The 20,980-nt window shown below is 29.0% G+C and overlaps 2 protein-coding genes across 6 annotated transcripts; one reads left to right on the top strand and one right to left on the bottom strand.

Moving 5' to 3' along the window:
- Positions 1-1,293: 1,293 nt before the first annotated feature.
- LOC145190228 (ADP-ribosylation factor 1-like 2) lies at positions 1,294-3,998 on the bottom strand. The gene is made up of 4 exons (XM_080067041.2): positions 3,679-3,998; positions 2,940-3,050; positions 2,285-2,409; positions 1,294-2,089 (listed from the first exon to the last, which is right to left on the bottom strand). The coding sequence occupies exons 1-4, from the start codon at positions 3,821-3,823 to the stop codon at positions 1,925-1,927; spliced, it is 546 nt and encodes a 181-aa protein (XP_079923167.1). The 5' UTR covers positions 3,824-3,998; the 3' UTR covers positions 1,294-1,924.
- An 809-nt stretch (positions 3,999-4,807) lies between these two features.
- Positions 4,808-17,972, top strand: LOC145190226 (leucine-rich repeat flightless-interacting protein 2-like). Of its 5 annotated transcripts, XM_090091832.1 has the most exons (15): positions 4,810-5,054; positions 5,131-5,234; positions 5,534-5,620; positions 7,659-7,718; positions 8,367-8,450; positions 8,785-8,894; positions 10,462-10,522; positions 12,016-12,108; positions 13,368-13,464; positions 13,597-13,625; positions 13,716-13,812; positions 16,637-16,716; positions 16,832-16,885; positions 16,989-17,039; positions 17,193-17,972. In XM_090091832.1, exons 2-15 carry the CDS (start codon positions 5,145-5,147, stop codon positions 17,289-17,291), a joined length of 1,092 nt encoding a protein of 363 aa, XP_089947958.1. In that variant the 5' UTR covers positions 4,810-5,054; positions 5,131-5,144; the 3' UTR covers positions 17,292-17,972. The 5 variants fall into 5 exon arrangements, with proteins under 5 accessions (XP_089947954.1, XP_089947958.1, XP_089947953.1 ...); XM_090091828.1 differs by lacking the exons at positions 16,637-16,716; positions 16,832-16,885; positions 16,989-17,039; positions 17,193-17,972 and adding an exon at positions 14,312-16,240 and having other exon boundaries at positions 4,808-5,054; XM_090091827.1 differs by lacking the exons at positions 16,637-16,716; positions 16,832-16,885; positions 16,989-17,039; positions 17,193-17,972 and adding an exon at positions 14,309-16,240 and having other exon boundaries at positions 4,814-5,054.
- Positions 17,973-20,980: the final 3,008 nt, after the last annotated feature.

Below are 20,980 nucleotides of genomic sequence, written 5' to 3'. Positions count from 1 at the left end.
TCTCTTAATTGTAAAGAAGTACCGCCAGCGATTACCTGATCGAGCGAAGAATACCCAGGCAATGGACTAACTAGACGGTTTTTGTCACTTTAACAGTCTCCACACAGAAGGACAATAATAATTACAATATGTAACACTGTAACAGTTGTTTAAATGTGCTTCAATAAAGCAATGTTGTGCTCTGTGATCATATTTGTCCTAATCATTCATATTGTAGAATACTGAGCATATGAGCCTTCTGTGGGCACTTTTATAGATATAAACTCTGCGGTAGAGACCCCTAAAATGTATTTTTTTCAAATAAAATTTTCAGTACAATTATTTTTTCATAAACGTCAACCATTGAAGGGGGTGCCCCGTCAGAAAACTGAAGAAAATTTTTTTTGTAATGAATAAGGACCACCCTACTATACACAAGCATGTGGAATTGCAATTCTGTTAAGTAGTAGGGACTGAAATTATTTAAACATGTAATCTATGATTACATGTTTAAATAATCATGTAATCATAGATTACATGTTTAAATAATCTCAGTGCCTACTACTTAACAGAATTGCAATTCCACATGCATGTGTATAGTATCTTTTTAAAACTATTTTTCTAAAATTGAGATAAATCATTTACGTTATTCGGTTTTTTTCCGTACACATGGCGAACGTAATTTATTTTAAATTGAGATAAATCATTTACGTTATTCGGTTTTTTTCCGTACACATGGCGAACGTTATTTGTTTTAAATTGAATAAAGAATTTGAAGCTAATTTACGTACTACGTCACAAATTTCAATGAGATATAGTAAATGTACATCATTAAATAATTAAATATACTTTGATTCCGAATGGCTCTGGTCAGCAAAAATAATGCTTTTTACAAAGATTTTGGGGGAAAAAATTTTGCTTAACTAACATTTAGCGTAATTATTTCTCTTTGTAGTCAACAAGTTCAAAAATAGGTAGTATCAAAATAAAATTTCAAAAGGAATTTGACTATATTGTAATACTTCTGCACTAACTTGGTTTTACTAATTTAAAATCTATTGAAAGCAACATTTTGACTTTGTGAAGATCTGTAGAGGAGATATAATCTCATTTCTGTAAGCTTGAAACAAAGGATCACGCTAATTAGAAAACGACCCAAATTAACCAACTATACTTTATAATCTGAGGAAAAAGTTAGCCGTAACGGACGAAGTTAAAGTTTACCCATCGATCAGCTCTGATCTCTTGTGAAATCGTGTAACCACTATTTCATGCAGAAATGCCAGTCTTTATCGTTATTAAAAAGGCACAATATATTTAAAATGTTTAATTGTGACATTATTTCATTATAGCCCAGCACCATAACATTTTTTCTGGACAAATTTAAATTAAAAAAAAAAAGAAGCGCTACACCTTTAAGATTTCTCATATATATATGTAAAAGAACATATATAATGTGAATTTTTTCAGGAAGAAATTAATCTATTTGTATTTTGTGGATATAATTTATACAGAATAATCAAGCAGTTGATTTGAACACATGAATTATACTGAATACTTTTCAGGTTTGGTTAGATTCTTAAAAACATGCTCCAAAGAAAGAAAATTAGCACATTTTAAAAATAGATATATGCAAAACAAAACAAAAGGAAAAAAACAAGTTTTTAAAGTAAAAAATGAAAAAGAAATAACACAAAAAACAAAACAAGAAAAAAACAAAAAGTTATTTAGTGAAATAACCACTACCGCTTATAACTGCAAGTAGGTATCATCATAAATCAGTGAAAACTTTCACCATAAATCGTGTATATCAAAAATAAAGAAAAAAATAATAAGTTATATATTTCAACAGCGCACAGCTTGTAAATTGCTCACAAACACTCGAACACACTATTCAGATTCGAATAGTAGGTATTTATTGATTTAAGAAAGAGAAAGGATTTTCTTAATTTTTCTTTTTCTTTAGTTCATTGGAAAGCCAGTCTAAACCTTCATATAAACCATCACCACTAGTTGCACATGTTGCTTGGATATACCAACTCCTGTTGCGAATGTTGTGTAATCCTAATTTATCTGTAACTTCAGCGGCATTCATGGCATTAGGTAGATCCTAAAAAGTTTACCAAACAAACTAATATTATATTATCTAATTGTGAGCCAGGTACATTAACAGATATCTTATGAAAAAATTCCAGGACATTTCAGGACATTTTAGAAAAATCCAGGACATTTCAAGATAGTGGCCACCATGTTGTTGAACAACAGACAAATATAAACAAAAGCACAAAGAGAGAAAAAAAGAAACCTGTTTGTTTGCAAAGACAAGCAGTACAGCATCACGTAATTCATCCTCATTCAGCATTCTGTTTAATTCTTCTCGACCTTCACCAACACGCTCTCTGTCATTTGAATCCACAACAAAAATCAGACCTAAACCCAAACTAGTTAGTATTAATTGGACAGCAAAATCCTTTAACCATCTCTGCAATTACATTTAATACTAAATTTTTCTGTTAACATCATTTTTTTTTGAAGAAAATGTATTTTCAAACCTGAGCATTACTTAAGAATAAAATTGCAATAAACATATTTCATTGTAAACATTCAAATAAATGAAACAAATATTCACTATTTAACTATAAATATATACTACAATATATTTAATAACCATATTTCATTAAAAGGTAAGACTTTAAAATGTCATTTTTTTTGGCAATTTTATTTTTGAAAATTTAAAAAACAAAATCTAATTGAACCAAGCTTGAAATAAACTGATAAAGATTAATGGTATTTAAGAACCATAAAAAAATCAAATTATTAGTGACCAACTTACCCAATAATGTAAGTTATTTTATGTAAAAGTGGAATTAAGAATAAACGTAAAAATATTTACAAAAGAAATGTAGCAAAATATATGTATAAATACTTTAATATATAGTGCTTCGAATGTTTTATTTTACCTTGAGTATTTTGAAAATAATGTCTCCATAATGGACGAATTTTATCCTGACCACCAACATCCCAAACTGTAAAACTTATATTTTTGTACTCAACTGTCTCAACATTAAAACCTTGAAAAAAAAATACAAAAATTTTTTATTTCAACTTAACAATTTTATTACATAGATGAAAAAAATAAACATACTTTTAAATAAATGCAGTATCTATTTACAGGTAAAAATTTTTACAATGCAATATTTATCATGCTTAGTCATATTAGATCTTAAAATCCACTTGAGAGAAAGATTTAAGCCGAAAAAAGCATAGACAGAAAAAAAAGCAAAAAATGACTTATCTGCTGTGTTTTAATTAAAAGAAAAAATTTTTAATTAGCTGTTTGGCTTACTACAACTAAAACACAATTCTTTAAGTTGGATGTATTGGCATTTAACTTCAAATATTTTATGATAGTGTAAGTTTCATCGAAATTTCTGTAGTGAATTAGAGCCATTTCATCCAAATTGGTACTAAATTTAGATAAAAATTAAGGGCAATCTTGTTAGTGAACCAACATCTCTTAGCTATTTAGAACAAACATGCATGCTTCCTTCTCATAAGCATATATTTAATGTAGTTTCTTAGAAAAAATATTTAAAATTATTCTCAGGCCATGATATTTTTACTGAAGAGAATTCAAAGAGGAAAACGTTTTAAGCAACAAACTTTCTATAAAATTGAAAAAAAAAAATTTAAACAAACCTATTGTGGGAATAGTGGTAACAATTTCTCCCAGTTTTAATTTATATAAAATAGTAGTTTTTCCTGCCGCGTCCAACCCCACCATTAAAATTCGCATTTCTTTCTTGCCAAATAAACTCTTGAAAAGTGATTGGAATGCACCCATGATTTAATATAGCTTTTAGTGGAACAGTATAACTTAATTAAAGGGTGATGAGACAAGGGAAAGTTATTTCGACCCAATAATTATGAACCGTTTCCACTTCAAACACTCCTGTGTAATATCCACGTATAAAATAAAAGAATGATTATGTTTAGCGCGCAATGCATTATCTGTTTTCGATGCAAAAAAAAAAAAAAAAGAAATCTATACACCCGAGGCGTTCGCTATAATCAAAATCAAATAAACAGTGACCCGTTTTCTATCTTTTCGTTCAATCGAATATCGAACATCGCAGTCCACTTTACACAACACAATTCTCTTCTTAAGTTCTTATTACCAATGGCGTAAAAAAGCTTTTATTTATCATATTTTTTCAGCAATATTCACTTTATTAAATATGATTGAAATAGCCGAAACTTGTATTTGTGATTTTCCAGGACATTTCAGTCAATACTATTCAGTTTTAAGTGATTAAATTAAAATTCTTTTTTTTTTAAAAAAAACCGTTTGATATGATGATTTTTAAATTAAAAGTTATATGTAAATGGTCACGCAATGGTCCATGATATATAAAGTTTAAAATGCATTGAAAAATACATTGATAGAATAAAAATCTGATACGTAGAAAAAATACATATAAGTTTAATAAAGATGCTGTGGCTCAAGAAACTCCTCAAAAAATTTTATTCTATAAGACTTGAATCTTAAATATTTCATTATAAAATATTTAATTTTGGGACACTAGTTAGGCATTTTACTCTGGGACATTTTGTAAACGTTTTCTTATGTGCCCTTTCCCCTGATAATTTTATGTTTAAAGAAGTTTTTTCTTAATAACCAGTTTAAGGTTTAATTAAAGTGACTTAATTACCTTTTAGAGAATTTTGGCTAGAAGTCCACACCAATTTGTTTGAATCCTACGAACTCCGATTAAAAAGCGATTACAAATGGAAACCAAACTTCAGGTGTGGCTGTTTCGTCATCACTGTAATCAACATTAAAAAAAAACTCCGACCGTCATGATGGCGGATTGTGATATCTCTCAACTAATTTCCGAGAGTTTAAAATTTGAATTCGTTCTATCTAAAATCATCTAAATTTCACCCTTATACTGAGGATGTGATGCAATTATTTTCTAACTTTATAAAGGAACGGTATTTTTTGCCAAAGTTATCTATATAACCCTGAAATTAACTTCCGGTTTTCCACTAAAAAACTACTTGCTGTTAAAAAGGTAAGGTAGGTTCGCCACAAAATAAATAAGTTATGTACCTGCAACTCGATATATAGAACATATATTTTACCCATAGTGAATTCTTAAAAAATGGCGTCTTCATCTGCTGTTGGAAGAAGGAGGGGTATGATTAATCAATCGAGTACTGAAGACCAAGCATTAAATATGATTGCTCGAGAGGTATATTCTATGTAAATAAAGATGCAAATTTGATTTAATTTGTATAAACAATCAGGCATTAAATCAAATAGTTTTTTATATCCTATAATGTTATATACTTCTGTACAAGCTTCACTGAAACAAGCTCAAGTTGTTTCTTTGTAGTATTGTTCATCAGCAATACACTTAAAAATGACATCTATCCAAAAACTAAATGTGAAGATGCTTATTTTAAAAGCAGATAAGCAATTAAACATTAAATATCTAAAAAACTAAGTAAATTTGAATCTTCAAATTTCATGTTCAATATTGTTTTAAAGGCTGAAGCTCGTCTAGCTGCAAAGCGTGCCGCAAGAGCTGAAGCAAGGAGTATAAGAATGAATGAGCTCGAAAAGATGCAGAAAGAGGTTTGTGTATAGTTAAAACTTACATTCTTTAACTGTTAAAAGTCAATAAAATTACAAAAAATCACAAAAAGAAACGTGCTTGAAGTATATTGTTGACTAAAGTAATATATACCTTTCAATACTAAATGGCCTCTTGTTAAAGTCTTATGATTAAAAAATTTTGACAATGTATCCTGAAAAATAAGTTGATCCTTTTAAGTATAATTTAGGGAAGTGATAAAAGTTGTTAATACTCTTACCCTAATTTTGATTTAGATCACTATTAAGCTATTCTTCTTAACTAAGTTCACACACAGAAGAATCTCAAACAATCAAGTGTTGATCTAATCTATTAGTCTGGTAAAGACCATTTCTTGGTTGAAAGCTTCTCTTTAATTTTTTCTTTGGCTTTAAACTGTTGACACAGTTGTAAATTACACAAATTAAAGTAAATTTTTTTTCAAAGAATAACTAGGAGAAGCTATTATTAGGTACCAAGTTACAATTGATTAGCTAGTCTATCAACTTTTTCAGTCCCTGACAACCATGGGAAAAACAAAGATGGTTGAAATCCTAAAAATACCTGCAGAGACTGGCCAAGCTGAACCGAAGCTACGAAGAATCCCATCCAGAAATGGCGACTAAGGGATGCTGTTTGTTGAAAGTGTTTCAAAACAACAAGCTTAAATATTAAACCTGGAATGGCTATTGAGAAATGCCTAAACTTATGCTGATAATTTTAGGACAAGAACCACCCCACAGAAAGAAATTTTGAGCTTCTGAGCCTGTAAACCAAGCTTGGTGGATAATAATGGCAATTTATGGTATCAAGGTTTGGATCTTTAGATCTCAGTTCAAGCTAACAGCATGAAAATCTTGAGTACTCTTTTGTTTGATTTTTTTTTTTTTTTTTCAAAAGTTTATACTTTTTGCAAAAGTGTACATCAGATTTTGGTACCAGGCTCCTCTTGCTTTTAATTTAGCTTGTAATGATCTCCAACTTCTTTAGCAACTTGAATCCTATACTGGTCATGAAATAGGTTCAGCTACAGCCTAGAAAAAATAGATGAACATCAATGCTACATTTTGAAAGATTTAGTTTTCCTATTTCACTTTGATTCTGATTTGGATTTACTTGTTAAATGAAAAATGATACATGCCTCAACAAAGAAGGATGGGGAAGAAAACTCATTTTTAAAAATACACTTAACTTGGCAATTTTGAAACAAAAACCACTTGTAGATTTTGTTACAAAAAGTAGTATAAATTTGTTTGAAATGCTCGGCAAGCCAGAATGATTTCTATTGGAATCTATAGATCTAGATAATGGAATAGTAGGGAGGATTACAAGTCTGCAGAAGCAATAGCAAAATTTGCTGATTTTGATAATCCAAAAAACATACAAAAAATTGGATATCTTATGAATTGACAGCTTTTAATGCTAGAAACTTTTCTCAAACAATCTGGATGATCTTAAATTTATTTAAGTGTAAATCTCAGAAAAAGTCACACCAAAAGTTAATTTTCACTTAAAACGAATTAGAGAAAGCATTCTACTAAGAAACAGTGTTACAATTCAACTCTAAAGTTCAAGACCATCTCAAAAGTCTAATGCACTCCAGTAAATTGGTTTTTAGACCAGTAATTTTGGAATGAGGAAGCATTTTTTACTGCTGAAATCTTGCAAAGAATATATTCTGTTAAGAGGGAGCATGTTCTCATAACATTATTTTTCCTTAATGCTAATTTTTTTTATCTGGAAATGATCTCAAACAAGCATATTGTTTTAACTATCTAGACTTGACATCTATATTGTGCATATATTATCTCTGCATATTGTTATTTGCAGTCAATACTTTTATAAAGGGCTTTTAAGGATTACATATCATTTAATAGTGATTATTAAAATAAAAAAAGGAGAGAGTTGAGGATACTACTCTAAGTTTGTAATACTGAGTTTAAAATGTTTAAAAAATATATATATCAATAAATAAACATGGCATATTTGTGAAAAAGTTTATTATGGGTATATATTTTTAATTTAAAAATCCATTTTCAGGCTGATGAGCACATGGACAAAGAGTATGAAAAAGACTTGGAAGATTCTCCTAAAAAGCGGGTAATAACTCTATTGCTATTTTTTTAACTTTCAATATGATAATATTTCTTTTTGATGTGATCATTTTGTTTATTTCTTTGAATTTCTTTATCCTTGTAATTTAATTATACTTGTATAGTGTGCCATTAACTTTAGGAGGGTGTTCACCCACTTGTCTTGAACTCTAAACATAGCTTTTCTATTTCCTCTTTTAAAAAAATTGTTTTTTAATTTTTTTTTTGCTTGAATACATAACTAAAAATGATTATCTTACAGAGTATGGTATCATGTCTTAAGAAGTATGGATACACTGTGTCTTCTTTTTTATCACTGATTTAGCCTACTTGTAATACATGTTGATAATATAAGTATCTTAAGTTTTCAATAAAAATAATATCAAACCTGAGGAATAGCAGTGGCACAACTCAATAATGGCACAAAATTGAGTTTTGTCTTAAAAAAAAATGGAAGAAGTTTCAAAACCTCAGATATGTAACAAAGTTGTATAACAGTTCTCTAGCTTTATAAAAATATCTTTTTTATTTGCTAAAACAAAATATTTAAACTTCTATTTTCTGTGTTGTGCCACTGTTATTCTTATTGCTATTCTTCTGCAATATAAGCTGTCTTAATTTTTGTATATGCATCCATTAATTTGGCTTCATTAAGATTGGTTCTCGCATAGCATCAAGTAAGAAAATAGATATTGGTGAAAATCAGTTTGGTTTGGATACTCAAAGTGTGCAGTTCAAGGTCAGTATTATCTTTGAAGTAAAAAGGTTTATTATTGTTTTGATATTTAGTGAGCATATTACATAGTATTATTTTATCTTTAACTACTTCTTTTTTTTTTTTTCTTTTTTTTTCTTTTTTTTTTCTTCATAGTTTCTGTTGATTTCAATAAATTAATTTTGACTCCCCTTTGATTTTAATTATTACCTAGTCTACTTTTTTAGTGTAAAGATTTTGTGTGGTAATTTTAGAGCATATATGCATAGCATTTTACACTTTATAATTATATATTAATAACTGTAAGAGCATATATGAATAGCGTGTGCTGTTATTATTTTTAGTTTGATTTTCTTAGGAATTACTTCGGGAAACAGAAGAAAAATATAGAAAAGCTATGGTCAGTATTGCGCAATTAGATAATGAAAAACAAGCTCTCCAGTACCAAGTTGATTGTCTTAAAGACAAGTATGTATTTCAAAGCTTACTTAAAGAATATTTTTAATCAATTAAGCAAAAGTACTATGAAATTAATATATCTTACATACTTAAAATTCTCAGTTTGCTGCTTTATTTGTAATTAAAAAGTTTCACTCTGGTTAATGAAATTATATCAGTTACAGTATCTTGAAATTATATGTAAAGTTTTAAGGACAAAACTATAAGCAAAAAAAGAGGCACTTGATAGCATATAGCTTTTTTTTAAATAAATTTAACCAAAGATTATAGTTTTTTTTAAAAATAAAAAAATAATTATTTCCTTAAAAATACAGAATACAATATTATTTAATTTTTTCTTGAATTCATGAAAAACATTGTAAATTTGTAAAATATTAAAGCATATAAGAAATTGTTAATTATCTGTTGGAAACAACTGTTGCTCATTAATTAACTGGTAATACTGTAAAATAAATCATAAAGATTGATATAATATTTTTACTATTTTAATTGCAATGTTTTAATTTTGATATCACATCATTAGGAACTTTGCTTTAATTTAGATTGCAATTGATTTTACAACAAAAACGGAATGGTCCAATTCATTAGTTTATACAGAAAATTACTTTTTAATATTTTGTTGGACCTGATTATAGCTGAAAAACCCCTAGGCATTAATTTTACCAATTTTTTGGTCTCTTTGGTTAACTTGATGCCAAGCATTCAATATCACATCAACTTTCATTCTTTCTAAATGACCTATCTCTGATCTTATGGCGAAAAATTTAACATAAATGCTCAATGGGATTTTAGTATAGCAATTGTGTTAGCCATTCCATCACTTTTGCAATATTTTCATTGTGTTTGGGAATTCTGTCATGCTGATATATAAAGTTACCTATTACAACCAATCCACAAGGCCTATCACCTAAATGAAAGGGAGTTGAAGTAAATTATAGTCAATCATTTGATGATACAGACAATTCTAGTAGTGAAAATTCAGAAGACAATAGTATGAGTGATTATTAAAGGAAATATTGCCAAAAAATTAAAATACAGACAAAAGTTTTTCAAAGGCAATATCAGGAAAATTGATAATTTGAAAAAAAATTAAGTCATAATCCTAATATATATAAATAAATGTACAAATAAACGACTAATATTCATGTGTGTGTGTGTGTGTGTGTGTGTGTGCGTGTGTGTGTGTGCGTGTGCGTGTGCGTGTGCGTGTGCGTGTGTGTGTGTTAAACAAACACACACACCTATGAATAATAATCGTTTATTTGTGTGAAAGCTGTTTCATTTGAAAAAGTTGAAAATACAGTTTGATTTAAATAATCTGTTCTTCAAAAAATCCACCTTTCAGTTTGATTTTATAAAAGTGAGTTTGGTTTTAAGTTAGAACAACAAAGTGTCATAAGTTGCTATGGTATTTGCCTGTTAAACAATTGTAATGTCAGTTTATTGTTACTGTTTTAAACTAAAGTATATTATGACAATTTTTTTTAAAGCAATTTCAAAGGAACTCTGCTTTTTTCTTATTTTGATTTTGTAGTTTGTGTTTTTTTTGTTATACATTTTCTCTCCTTCATGATAGTGTTGAAGATTATGAAGAATCATTAGAAAATATTACAGATGAACTTGCACATAAAACAAAGGTTAGAAATAGTCACTTTGAATATGAAGATATTGAATCTAGTAAATTGGCATTCTTTACTTTGCTTGATTTTTCTGATTTCTCTAAAAGGAAATGTGTTTTTTAAAAGGAAAACTATAAAAAAAACTATAGCTTCAGCATCTCTCTGCTTAGAACTCTACAGTCTATAAAAGTTTTTATTAACTCAAATTTTTTAATGAAAATTAAGATGTTAATATAAGAGTTCAAGGTCTATTCAAAAATTAACAAAAAAAGATTTTTGAAAGAAGCCAATATACAGTATTGCTACAAACTTAAAGGGCAGTAGGAAAATTTTAAATTATATAATGTTCACTCATAAATAGAAAAAAAAATTTTTTGAGTTGTTTGAAGAGATGATAAAATAAAGATAAAAGTTTTTTTTAGTTTAACATTGGTTTGTTGCTTAAGTTCAAATAAATCAAATTAAAAATTAACAAAATGCAAAATTAAAAAATATATATAAACAGCTGTGAAATTAAGGGACAATCACAGCCAAACAAAAAACACAGCAAATACCTAATAGGTTATAGTACCATTTTGGTTTTTTAAACATTAATATGCAGAGACATTGACTAAATACTATTTTGTGCTGTTTCATTAGGAACCTACTGCAGTGGACTTTGCTCCTCACATAGAGTACCTTTTATTATTTGTTTGTCTATGACCAAAAATTCTCAATGTAGTTTAATGTTGGGCAGTTGGCAAGTGATCTCATAACTTCAATGTTTCAGCCTTCAAACCAAAGTTAGATGTTTTTTGCCATGTGCGTTAACTTGTTGAAAAGCTGCAGAACACAAACTTAATGGCACATATTTGTTTCAAGAAATGTAGATGTTACAGTTGATGTAGCTGTTTTGTTTCAGACAACAGTCAAAAACCTTACAACAACTAATTCCATGATTAATGCACCCCCATATTTCTAATAAGCTACTTTTTACTTTGTATGTTAATAGGTCCAGTTTCAGTTTTTTCAATTTCAACTCTTTTACTTTTGCTTGCTACCCTTTATTCAAGCTTTAAAAGTGCTTTATGAGCAATTCCAGCTATGGAGTTGATGCAGCATCATTTGAAAGCTTTAAATATTTCACAATAATACTTAGTGGTTCTTTTAATTTTCTTTTTAAATTGACAACAAATTGGTTTTCTCTCTAGCACTTGCAATTGGTGGCCCTAATACAGACTGTTCTGGTTTTTTTTTAAAGTGTCTAATAATACAACATGAATTGAGCCATAGTAATTGACAGACTTAGAATCTTCTCAAGTCCTAGAGTTTGTTGAATGTTAAACTAACAAAATTTCTGCTGTCTCTTGATTTTGTGGAAATGCTGTTTATAAAATTCAAGAGATATTACAACACAAATTATCAATATCCTTGTATAAAAGTTTTTGTGATTAACTAATTTGGCATCTATTTTATCCAGATATTCTTTAACATGTTGCATAAATATGAAAAATATTATTTTGATTGTATAGGAATATAACAAACTCCATAAAGACTATACAGATCTTCAAAAAGAATTTTCAAAAGTTTCTGATTTGCTCAGGGATAGAGAAAGAATATTAGATGTAAGTTTTATATTTAAATTACGTATGTTAATTTGAGTAGTTTTTATGTTTAACAAATTTGTGTAGTTTCTATGTTTAACAAATTTTTGTAGTTTCATAGATGCAATAGTATTATTTGAGTGTAAAGACACACTTTTTTTTTTTTTTTTTTTTTTTGAAAGTATTTAAATGAACATGTTTTGACAGAAAATCTTTAAAAAGTTTTTCTGTGTGTTTTGGATCATGCTGATGGACCCATCCAAGTAGAATTTATGTATGAGACATATGAAAGCAATACCCTTTCTATTTTCGATTGGAAGTAAATCTTTGACTGACAGGAAATTAAGCATACTCATTACACACTCATTATTCCAAAGAATATTGGCGAAATCTTTTGATGTCCAGTGAAGAAAGCACATGACAAATTTAATTCAGCCAATCTTGTTTTTATAGCAAACCAATAGTTTCTTAACAGGGTTGGAAATTTAGTATTGAGCTATCACTTGGTGCTGAGATAAACTTCTTAAGACTTGATGAATGTGTTTCTGCTTCTTCCCATTCCATAGTTTGACTATTGTTTAAATATTGGTTTAAAATTATTCAAATAAAATAAAGAGTGAAAAGACTGACTAAATATTACAAAAAAGAATCTGAAAATTTGAATATTTGGATCATCTTTATCCATGCAGTTTCCTATGTTTTTAAAAGTTGTGAAATACCAATTAAGAAAAGAAGGCGATGAAAATGAGTAAGTTGTGCTAACAACTATCTACCATAAAATTTCTGTCAATTTCTTTCAGTAAACATCAAGAAAACAAATCAAAAAGTGATTAAATAGAGGTAGTCTTATCTTTTTTGCAGCAACTAAATATTCAAAGATTTAAAAGTTACGTTGTAAAATCTTAGATAATTTAAAACAAGTTTGATATAATGATAAGTAGTACTTTTTTCCTCTTCAGATAATTAATCAATTTTGATCTCAAATAAGGGTTGATGTTATAAAATAAATATATACATATTTACACAAACTTTCTCTTACTTCACAAAAAAAGTTTTGTCATCGTTTAAAAATCAAAGGGGTGCAGAATTAAGGATTTGAAGTTCTCTTTTATAATCACAAAGATATCTTGTAGTTACTTATTTCTTTATTTACTGATTATAACCAGTAAATAAAGCAGTAAGTTAAATTTTTTATTTACAAAATAAGTTTAAGTTACTAATAACAACTAGTTAATTAAAAAACCGTGCCTTATTTTAAAGTAGATTTTATTGTTTTTTAGGAGCATGGAATAAATCTAGATGGTACATTAAAAGAAGAAAATCTTGAAAAGACAGATGGTATTAGTGAATCTTCTACTATGGTATCAAATCATTTAGGTATATCTTATATACCATATAAATTTACAACAAAGTAAATATTTGAGTAGTAGTCATTTTTTAAAACTCTGGCTTTGAGATAAATTGATGAAAATTTTTTTCTAAAAATAGAAATGAAACATTTCATTTTAGGAGACAATACAGATGATCTACATTCTGAAGTAGGCAGTTTTGCTAATTTATTAAATTTAAAATTTCAAAGCTGTTTGAGAGAAATTATGTTGAATTTTAATTGCAATCTTATGTTTTAGATTGAAAGGTTGCGGCAAGAGGTTAAAGAGCTTAAACTTGAGCAAGATAAATGTTCATTTACTAATTCTTCACAAAAAGAAGCAGATACTATAAGACGTAAGATTTTTGACTTAACTATGATTGGTAATTTAAACATTTATTGTTACAGTAATATCTACCTATTTTCAAAGTATTTATAATTCACAAATGTTTTTTTGAGTCCTAGTGTGAATGTTGTAGTGACCAATGCATAAGCAAATTTCTAGTTTTAAAAAGTATCTGTGACTTGCTATTTAATAATTTTTGAGCTCTACAATAAATAAAGTTAATTTTATAGGATGGAAATTAAAATTTTTCTATAATTTTGATTTTTTAATTTGTACTGTTTTTTAAAGAAAATCGTTCTTTCGATATCCGCAGTTTTCAACCTGTAAATCTATCGTGTGTTTTTTCATTTTAAATTTGAAAACTAGAAGGGTTATCGAGAGAAGGTGTTTATGGGACAATAACTTTACTAATGCGGATATTGTAGGCACGATTATTCTTTATAATTTTGGTTTTGCTACTTAACTTTTTTTGTCCCAATGACATCTGCTTTCGATATTCCTTCTAGCAGAACGCGCAGAGTTGGAGCGATCTTTTGTTGATGTTTCCGATGAAGCTAATGCTATTCAAGAAGAACGCCGTCATGCTGGAATTTTCATCAATAACAATGAAAAATGCGATGAATTTGAAGTCATTGACAATGGTTCCCAGCAGGGTGGCTTGCATCATTTTGAAGACAAATCATTTGAACTCTCTGTGCGATCATCTTTGGTATCATCTGGACACACTGAACTTGCCAGTGAATGTGAATCAGATTTTCTTCTAGAAATAAGTGTTGATGTTGAGAAGATCAATCAAAGACATGACTATGAGATCATTGATAATGAAACTGATAAGTCAAAAAAATTTAGCTTACTTGATATAGATCACATAGTTGGACATGAAAGGACTCCTTCTCCGGAAGTTAAAAGTGATATTAATGTTAGTAAATACTTATTTTTTGAAGAAAATGAGAATGTGATTGACAATGAAGAAACTAAGTTAAATATTAACCAATACTTCTCTACAACTGACAGCAATGAAGTTAGTAATTCTGTTTTAAATACCAATGTCATTGCTGAAGAAAGTTTTGATACAATTGAAAATAAGGATTTTACTCTTACCACTCACATAGAAGAATCTCGACAAAGTCCGTATGTAGAATTAGAAAGTGACACGTTAGACTATAATAATGCTGTAGATGTTAATAATGAAAATATTGAATGTGTTGAAGCTCAAACTCATGCTGAACTATTTAAATGCAAAGATAACATAGAGACGGTAGAGTCATTAGACACAGCTTTTCTTTTGGAATCAGAAGATCAGGCTGATGATTTACTTTCAAACCCAATACATGCGGACAAAGATCCTCTTTTAAGCAATTTAGATTCCTCGCATAAACAAGTTGAAATACCCGAAAATGATTACGAAACTCAAGACTCAATTTTAATTCCCGAGAGAGATGAAATACAGGAACCACTTAATATGCTTGAGAAAGATTACGAAATACAAAATCCTCTAAATAATTCTAATGAGTGTAATGAAATAAATGAAACTTTATGTCAGGTTGCTTTAGGTGGCATTAAACCTGAAGACATTTCAATAAACACAAAGGAAGAGCCTGTTTTATGTGCTGAAAAGGTTTTTCAAGAGAACGAGATATCTGTTTTTAGTGACAAAGCGAGTTCTCAAGACAATATTACTATTATAAGTCAAGAAGTTATTGATCTATACGAAATGTCTGCTGGTGAAGCTCTTACGCCACACACGGGATATGGCACTACATTTTCTGGCGTCACTAAAAAAGAAAACTCAAATGATGTCACTCCGGAGATTTCTGTCGATGCTTATAATAATACAGGTGATTTATTAAATAAAAAGGGGTGCTTAGTACGAGTTGAATGTTATTCTCAAGCAACTCCTCAATCACCCGAGATAAAAGAAGTAAATCAAAGCTTTGATTTTAAGAACGGACATACAAACTCAGCTCACGTTTCTAAAGATAAAAAAACAAAGAAGAAAAAAAAGAAATCTAAATGTGATGAGATTAAACTCGAAAATCCTAGTCTTGAGTCTCATACACCGCCAGGATTATTTGCACCCGAAATTTCCATGCTCGGTTATTCAGATTCACATTTACCGCAACATCGACACTCAGATATTCCTCAGCAGTTTCTTGAAGTGTCACACGGTCTTGGTAGTGTTTCCGATGTTTCAGATACGGAAGAGAGCGAGTCGGCATCGAAACGTACTAACACGAAAAAACAAAGTAAAAAGGACACTTGCAAAAATCAATGAAAAATGTGGTTTTTCTTAAAGAAAAATAGAAAACCAAGTTTTTAAACGTTATAAATTACTATATAGTTTTTTTTATACATATTATTGAGTTAAAGCCAAATTTTCTATTATTTTATGCTTTTTTTTTTTTTTTAATACTATTTAGCAGAAAATCTTTTAGGGAAACTATCATTCTTTCAACATTTTTTCTATTTGATTAAAAAGTCGAAATGAATTTTTAAGTCATAAATAGATGTTAGGTGTGTGTTTTTAGTTAGTTTTTTGTTTTGGCGAGAAAATTCAACCCAGGAGGAGTAAAAAAAGAAGCTATATTCAAGCTATATATATTTTAAAACTTACATCGGGTTTTATTTACAGGCATGTAAATGCTATCTTCATAAATATCATATTGTCTTTAACGATATTTATAAATTTAATAGTAAAAAAAAGATGATAGGAATTTAGAAAGTCTTCTTAATGTATTAAAAACATCAGATAATTTTATTTATCCATGTTTTTACACTTGGCATGTTGGATCGTTTGATTGACTATGCCTTTCAACTGTTTGTTTATTAACCAGGAGAGCTACAGAAGCAATCAGCTGAATTAAAATCACAGGTCTTGAAACTTGAACAAGAAAATGCAAGGATAGAAGGCCAGGTAACGTATTTTTAAGTAAATTTAAATTTATAGCTACGAAGTTCAAAAGGTTAGTTTTAACTAAAATGAGGATATTACTTCTTTTTCTTTCTTCACAGTTTATATACTTTTATAGGTAATGCGACTGGAGTCGCAAGTTAAAAGATACAAATCGCAAGCTGATGCTGCTGTAAGTGCTTTGATTCTTTAAGTTTCTAATTTTTCAGGTATGTTTTTTCAGTACTAATTCGTACTAATCATTAATGCATAATAAATATTTTGCTAATATTTAGGAAGCTGTCGAAGATAGTTTGCTTGCTGAGAAGAGAAAAATTGCCAGAGAGGTAGGGTTAAACTAAGGATTACAGGGCTCTGTATTTTATCATATTTCTTTCTCTTACTAAGTATATTTTATCATATTCTTTCTCTTACGAAGTACATTTTATCATATTTCTTTCTCTTACGAAGTAGAATAATAAGCTTTGATTTCCTTTCAGTTACGTCAATGCCAAGAACAAATTATGGAGCTTGAAACGGAAAAGGAACAACTAAAAAAACGTCTAGAAAAGGGTAAAGCTAGACGAGGAGAATTGTAGCCAACTTGTACCGAATCAAATCTCTAGGTTGGTGATTGGTAGAAAATTATTCTCGCATTGCGGCGTTTTCTCAAGCGTGCATAGTTTCTAGCAGTTGACGCTAACAACGCGAAAGTCATATTTCTAAGCAAAAAAAAAAAAAATTTCAGATGAATGATGACGGGTTTCCTTCTGCAGTAATTTTTATTGGTTTATAAAAACGACTTCTATAATGAATTAAAGATGCGCACCGCTACTTGCAGCATTTGCAGATGCACGGCCTATTTTACGATAAAGTTGTCGAACTGCAAAACTTAATTTTGCGCAGTAAAAGGAAGCTCTAAATTATTTGGCCCAACAAGGTTTCCTCAGAAGTAACAGAAAACGCTTACAACCTAAATTTTTTTCATATTTTTTTAATTTTTATTTACACTGAACGATATGCTATAATTTTAAAAACTTTTTTAGTACAAATTTACGCATATAATACAACTGACATTTAACAAGCGAGGGTTTAAAAAATAAATGTGCCAGCTTTACTTCACTTTAACTTAATCACCTTAAACGCAGTTTATATTTTATATATAGTATATAGTTAGATAGAAAATAATTTTTGTATCCCTTAGTCTCTTAATCAATTTTTTTAAATTATGAAAAAGATGTATTTTTATGCCCTTTACGAGATATAAATTGTCACGATTATTTTATTCTTTTTTGTGTTAGAGTTTAATATAAGTTTGAAGTTGCATTATTAAAACACCTAAAATTTGCTTTTTTCAAAAATGCATTGTAATAAGTTGTTTTTCCCCTGTCATTTGCGGGGAACCTGTTTATCGCCTGGAAAGTTTTTTTTTTCTTTTTTTTTTTTGTCAAAATATTGACTTTAAATCCATCGATTTTATCGATTTAAAGCAAATTTTTGTCTACACATTGGTACTTGTTCGCAGGTACTTTATGTAGTAGAACTTGTAAACAAGTTTTTTTTACTTTTTTTTTTTTTTTTTTTTTTGTTTTGTAAATAGTTTAGCGAAGTTTGAACTCGTGTCTAAATCCTGTTGACGTATTTTTTCAGCTTGAAATTTTTAAAAACGGTTAATTAGCAAAAAAAAAAAAAAAAAAAAAAAAAGGTGCAGCGAAATACAAATAATTTTAAAGAAATTTTTAGTTTAATATCAAAGTAGTTTATAAAGTGGAAAGATCGGAAAGAAGAAATTCGTCTTGAACAAACTGAGAAACTGAAACAAACGTCTGAACAAACTGAAACGTCTGAAACAAACTGAGAAAAATGCGTCGTAGCGACGTGCTGGACTTGTCGATTTCCAATTGAGTTGTACGTCGACAATTACATACAGATGGATCACTGTTGGCACTTATGTGCAACCTCCGCAGCTTGTTCCTTGCGAACAGCTCGACAAATACTTGTTCGTGGCACGTCACATACTACACCCCGATCCTCGTCTTAAATAAATTAGTTCGCGTTGGCCCTCCCTGAATATGACAATTTTAAATAATATTGCGTTCAGCATAGCTTATCCCAATTTCATTCAAATTTCTTAACCCTTTGTAAAGTAGCCATTTTTGACTTCTGCACTGTTCGAACTTTAGTCAAGATATATTGCAAAGAAATGACAAAAGTATGAGTTAATTATTTACTGCTTTAATCTTTCAGCGCTCCACAGTGGGCGGAATTTCTAAAAACCTGGCCAAAAGTCAAAAAATGATTATAATTAATGGAAAATTTCTGTAAAGCATTTTTTTGAATCCCCAACTTTGAATTTGACATAAGTGTACCAAAATTCAATAATGGTAGATCCAAAATGGCGGAGTTTTAAAAACATTAATCATTAGAAATGCCTTTGGGCTTTTCGTGTTTAACCAATTAGTTCTAATTCGACATTTAAGTTCAATAGACTAATTTATTATTTGCATTACATATATAAACAATATATATAATACCGATATATAATGTATTATGACTGTATTATTATGCCGCAATGTTAAAAAAAATAAATTGAAAAATTCATTGTTTATTCTACTTATTTATTTGTTCAAGGAAAACAAGGAAAACTTTTATTTGCATCATTTATCATAATTGTTTCATTTATATTACTTTAAAATAAATCACCACTGTCATCTGAATCATTTATTGTTGAAATATTGTTGATAAACTCAATCACAGACGAATGAGTTTCAGAGTTTTCGTTAATCTCCGGAGGTAATAACATTTGTAAAGCTTGAGAAGACAAAGATCTGCTAACTTTTGCATGAGATTTTAAAAGTGAAGATATTGAAGGATCTGACGAAACCAGAAGTCTGCAAAAAACGTCATGCATTGTATTTTTTCTGGAATTTTTCCTGGAAAAATCTTCGCGATATTTTTTTAAGTCTTTGTTTCTCGATTCCTGTGCATCCTCAGATAGTTGTCCTATGGGTAGTATTGCTCTTTTTGTTATTAAGGCTCCATGAATAAGTACTTTGTGTACTGTTGTAGGCATGTTGTACCAAGGATACTTTTCAACAAAAAGTAATGCAGCTTCGGTAGAATAGTTATCGAGTTTGTCTGCGTCTATTGGAAAGCCACTAGATAATACCTGTAAAATTACATGAAACCGATTTATTAGTTCTAAATCCACTCCTAGAATATCAGCAGACACTTGTGAGTTTTTAAAAAATCTTCGAGCTGTATTTCCGTCATTTGTATTACCGCATCCTGGTTTCGGTCGATCAACTATTAACCCTAGCTGCAGCTTAAAAGCATTCTGGATTAACAATTTTTGTTGTAATATTATACTTTTTTCAATGTCAGAACGTGCTTGCCATTTTTTTATTCCAAGTTTATACCCAAGATGCAAAAAACATTCAAAAAAGCGAATCCATGTGCGCTACTAATTTTTTTGTAGTTTTATTGCACTTAACAAAATCAGTTTCTCAAGAAACATAATAACTATATCTATATACAATTTGACTGATTTTGTAAAGAAAACAAAGCACCGCCATTTTGTTTACTAAAAAACACGACTAGCACTACACAATATAAGTTAATGAAGTAATAGGCAAAAATAGGTGCCTTTTCTTTTAATCAATCTTTAGAATACACTTTTATGAACAACATCCAAATTATAACTAAGCGGAATCTCGCGGGTTCACTACTTTTTCAATGCTTGAAAAATAGGTTAAAGAAAATAAATAAACTTTATTCTGTACTTTTTTGTTCGCACTTTTCGCATAAAATTTAGAGAAATAATATAAAACATTTTACTAAAATATTATATAAATACCTTGAATAGTATCGTCCATAGTTAGTTTTTTAGTAACGATAAATAACTTTTTTGTAAACGATACTTATTTCACCACATTTTTTTTTTTTTTGTTTTTAAAATGCCTATTAAGTGTTTTTAATAACAGATGTTTAACTGCGTAGATTTAGGTAACTTTAAAATTTATACAATTTTTTCTTATACAATTAAATGCAACAGGGCTTTGTTTATGTAGTTTCAAAATAATAAAATCACAATAGTGATTTTTTTTTTTTTGACTTTTGGCCAGCTTTTTTGAAAATTAGCCCACTGTGCGCTCGTCTGAATTATTCAAATCCGGTTTGAAATACTAGTCTGATAAAACAGTCAAGATGTTTAGGTTATGAATTTATAAATGAAAATGATTGTTTACTGTCAAAAGTACTTACGAATTACACAGACCAGAAATATTTT

This window comes from Hydra viridissima, unplaced genomic scaffold, assembly GCF_058129835.1.
Source record: "Hydra viridissima isolate aposymbiotic clone 2 unplaced genomic scaffold, HvirCarnegie_v1 scaffold_6, whole genome shotgun sequence".
Classification (NCBI taxonomy): domain Eukaryota; kingdom Metazoa; phylum Cnidaria; class Hydrozoa; order Anthoathecata; family Hydridae; genus Hydra; species Hydra viridissima.
This window is presented reverse-complemented; position numbering and strand designations above follow the sequence as displayed.

What these genes read in the sequence shown, in the direction of transcription:
- LOC145190228 (XM_080067041.2), bottom strand. Translation starts at nt 3,823, where the DNA reads ATGGGTGCATTCCAATCACTTTTCAAGAGTTTATTTGGCAAGAAAGAA. An exon ending in TACCACTATTCCCACAATAG is followed by an intron (nt 3,051 to 3,678) that starts GTTTGTTTAAAT and finishes TTTTTTTTCAAG; the next exon opens with GTTTTAATGTTGAGACAGTT. An exon ending in TTGTCTTTGCAAACAAACAG is followed by an intron (nt 2,090 to 2,284) that starts GTTTCTTTTTTT and finishes TAAACTTTTTAG; the next exon opens with GATCTACCTAATGCCATGAA.
- LOC145190226 (XM_090091827.1), top strand. Translation starts at nt 5,145, where the DNA reads ATGGCGTCTTCATCTGCTGTTGGAAGAAGGAGGGGTATGATTAATCAA. An exon ending in TCGAAAAGATGCAGAAAGAG is followed by an intron (nt 5,621 to 7,658) that starts GTTTGTGTATAG and finishes ATCCATTTTCAG; the next exon opens with GCTGATGAGCACATGGACAA. An exon ending in ATAGAGAAAGAATATTAGAT is followed by an intron (nt 12,109 to 13,367) that starts GTAAGTTTTATA and finishes ATTGTTTTTTAG; the next exon opens with GAGCATGGAATAAATCTAGA.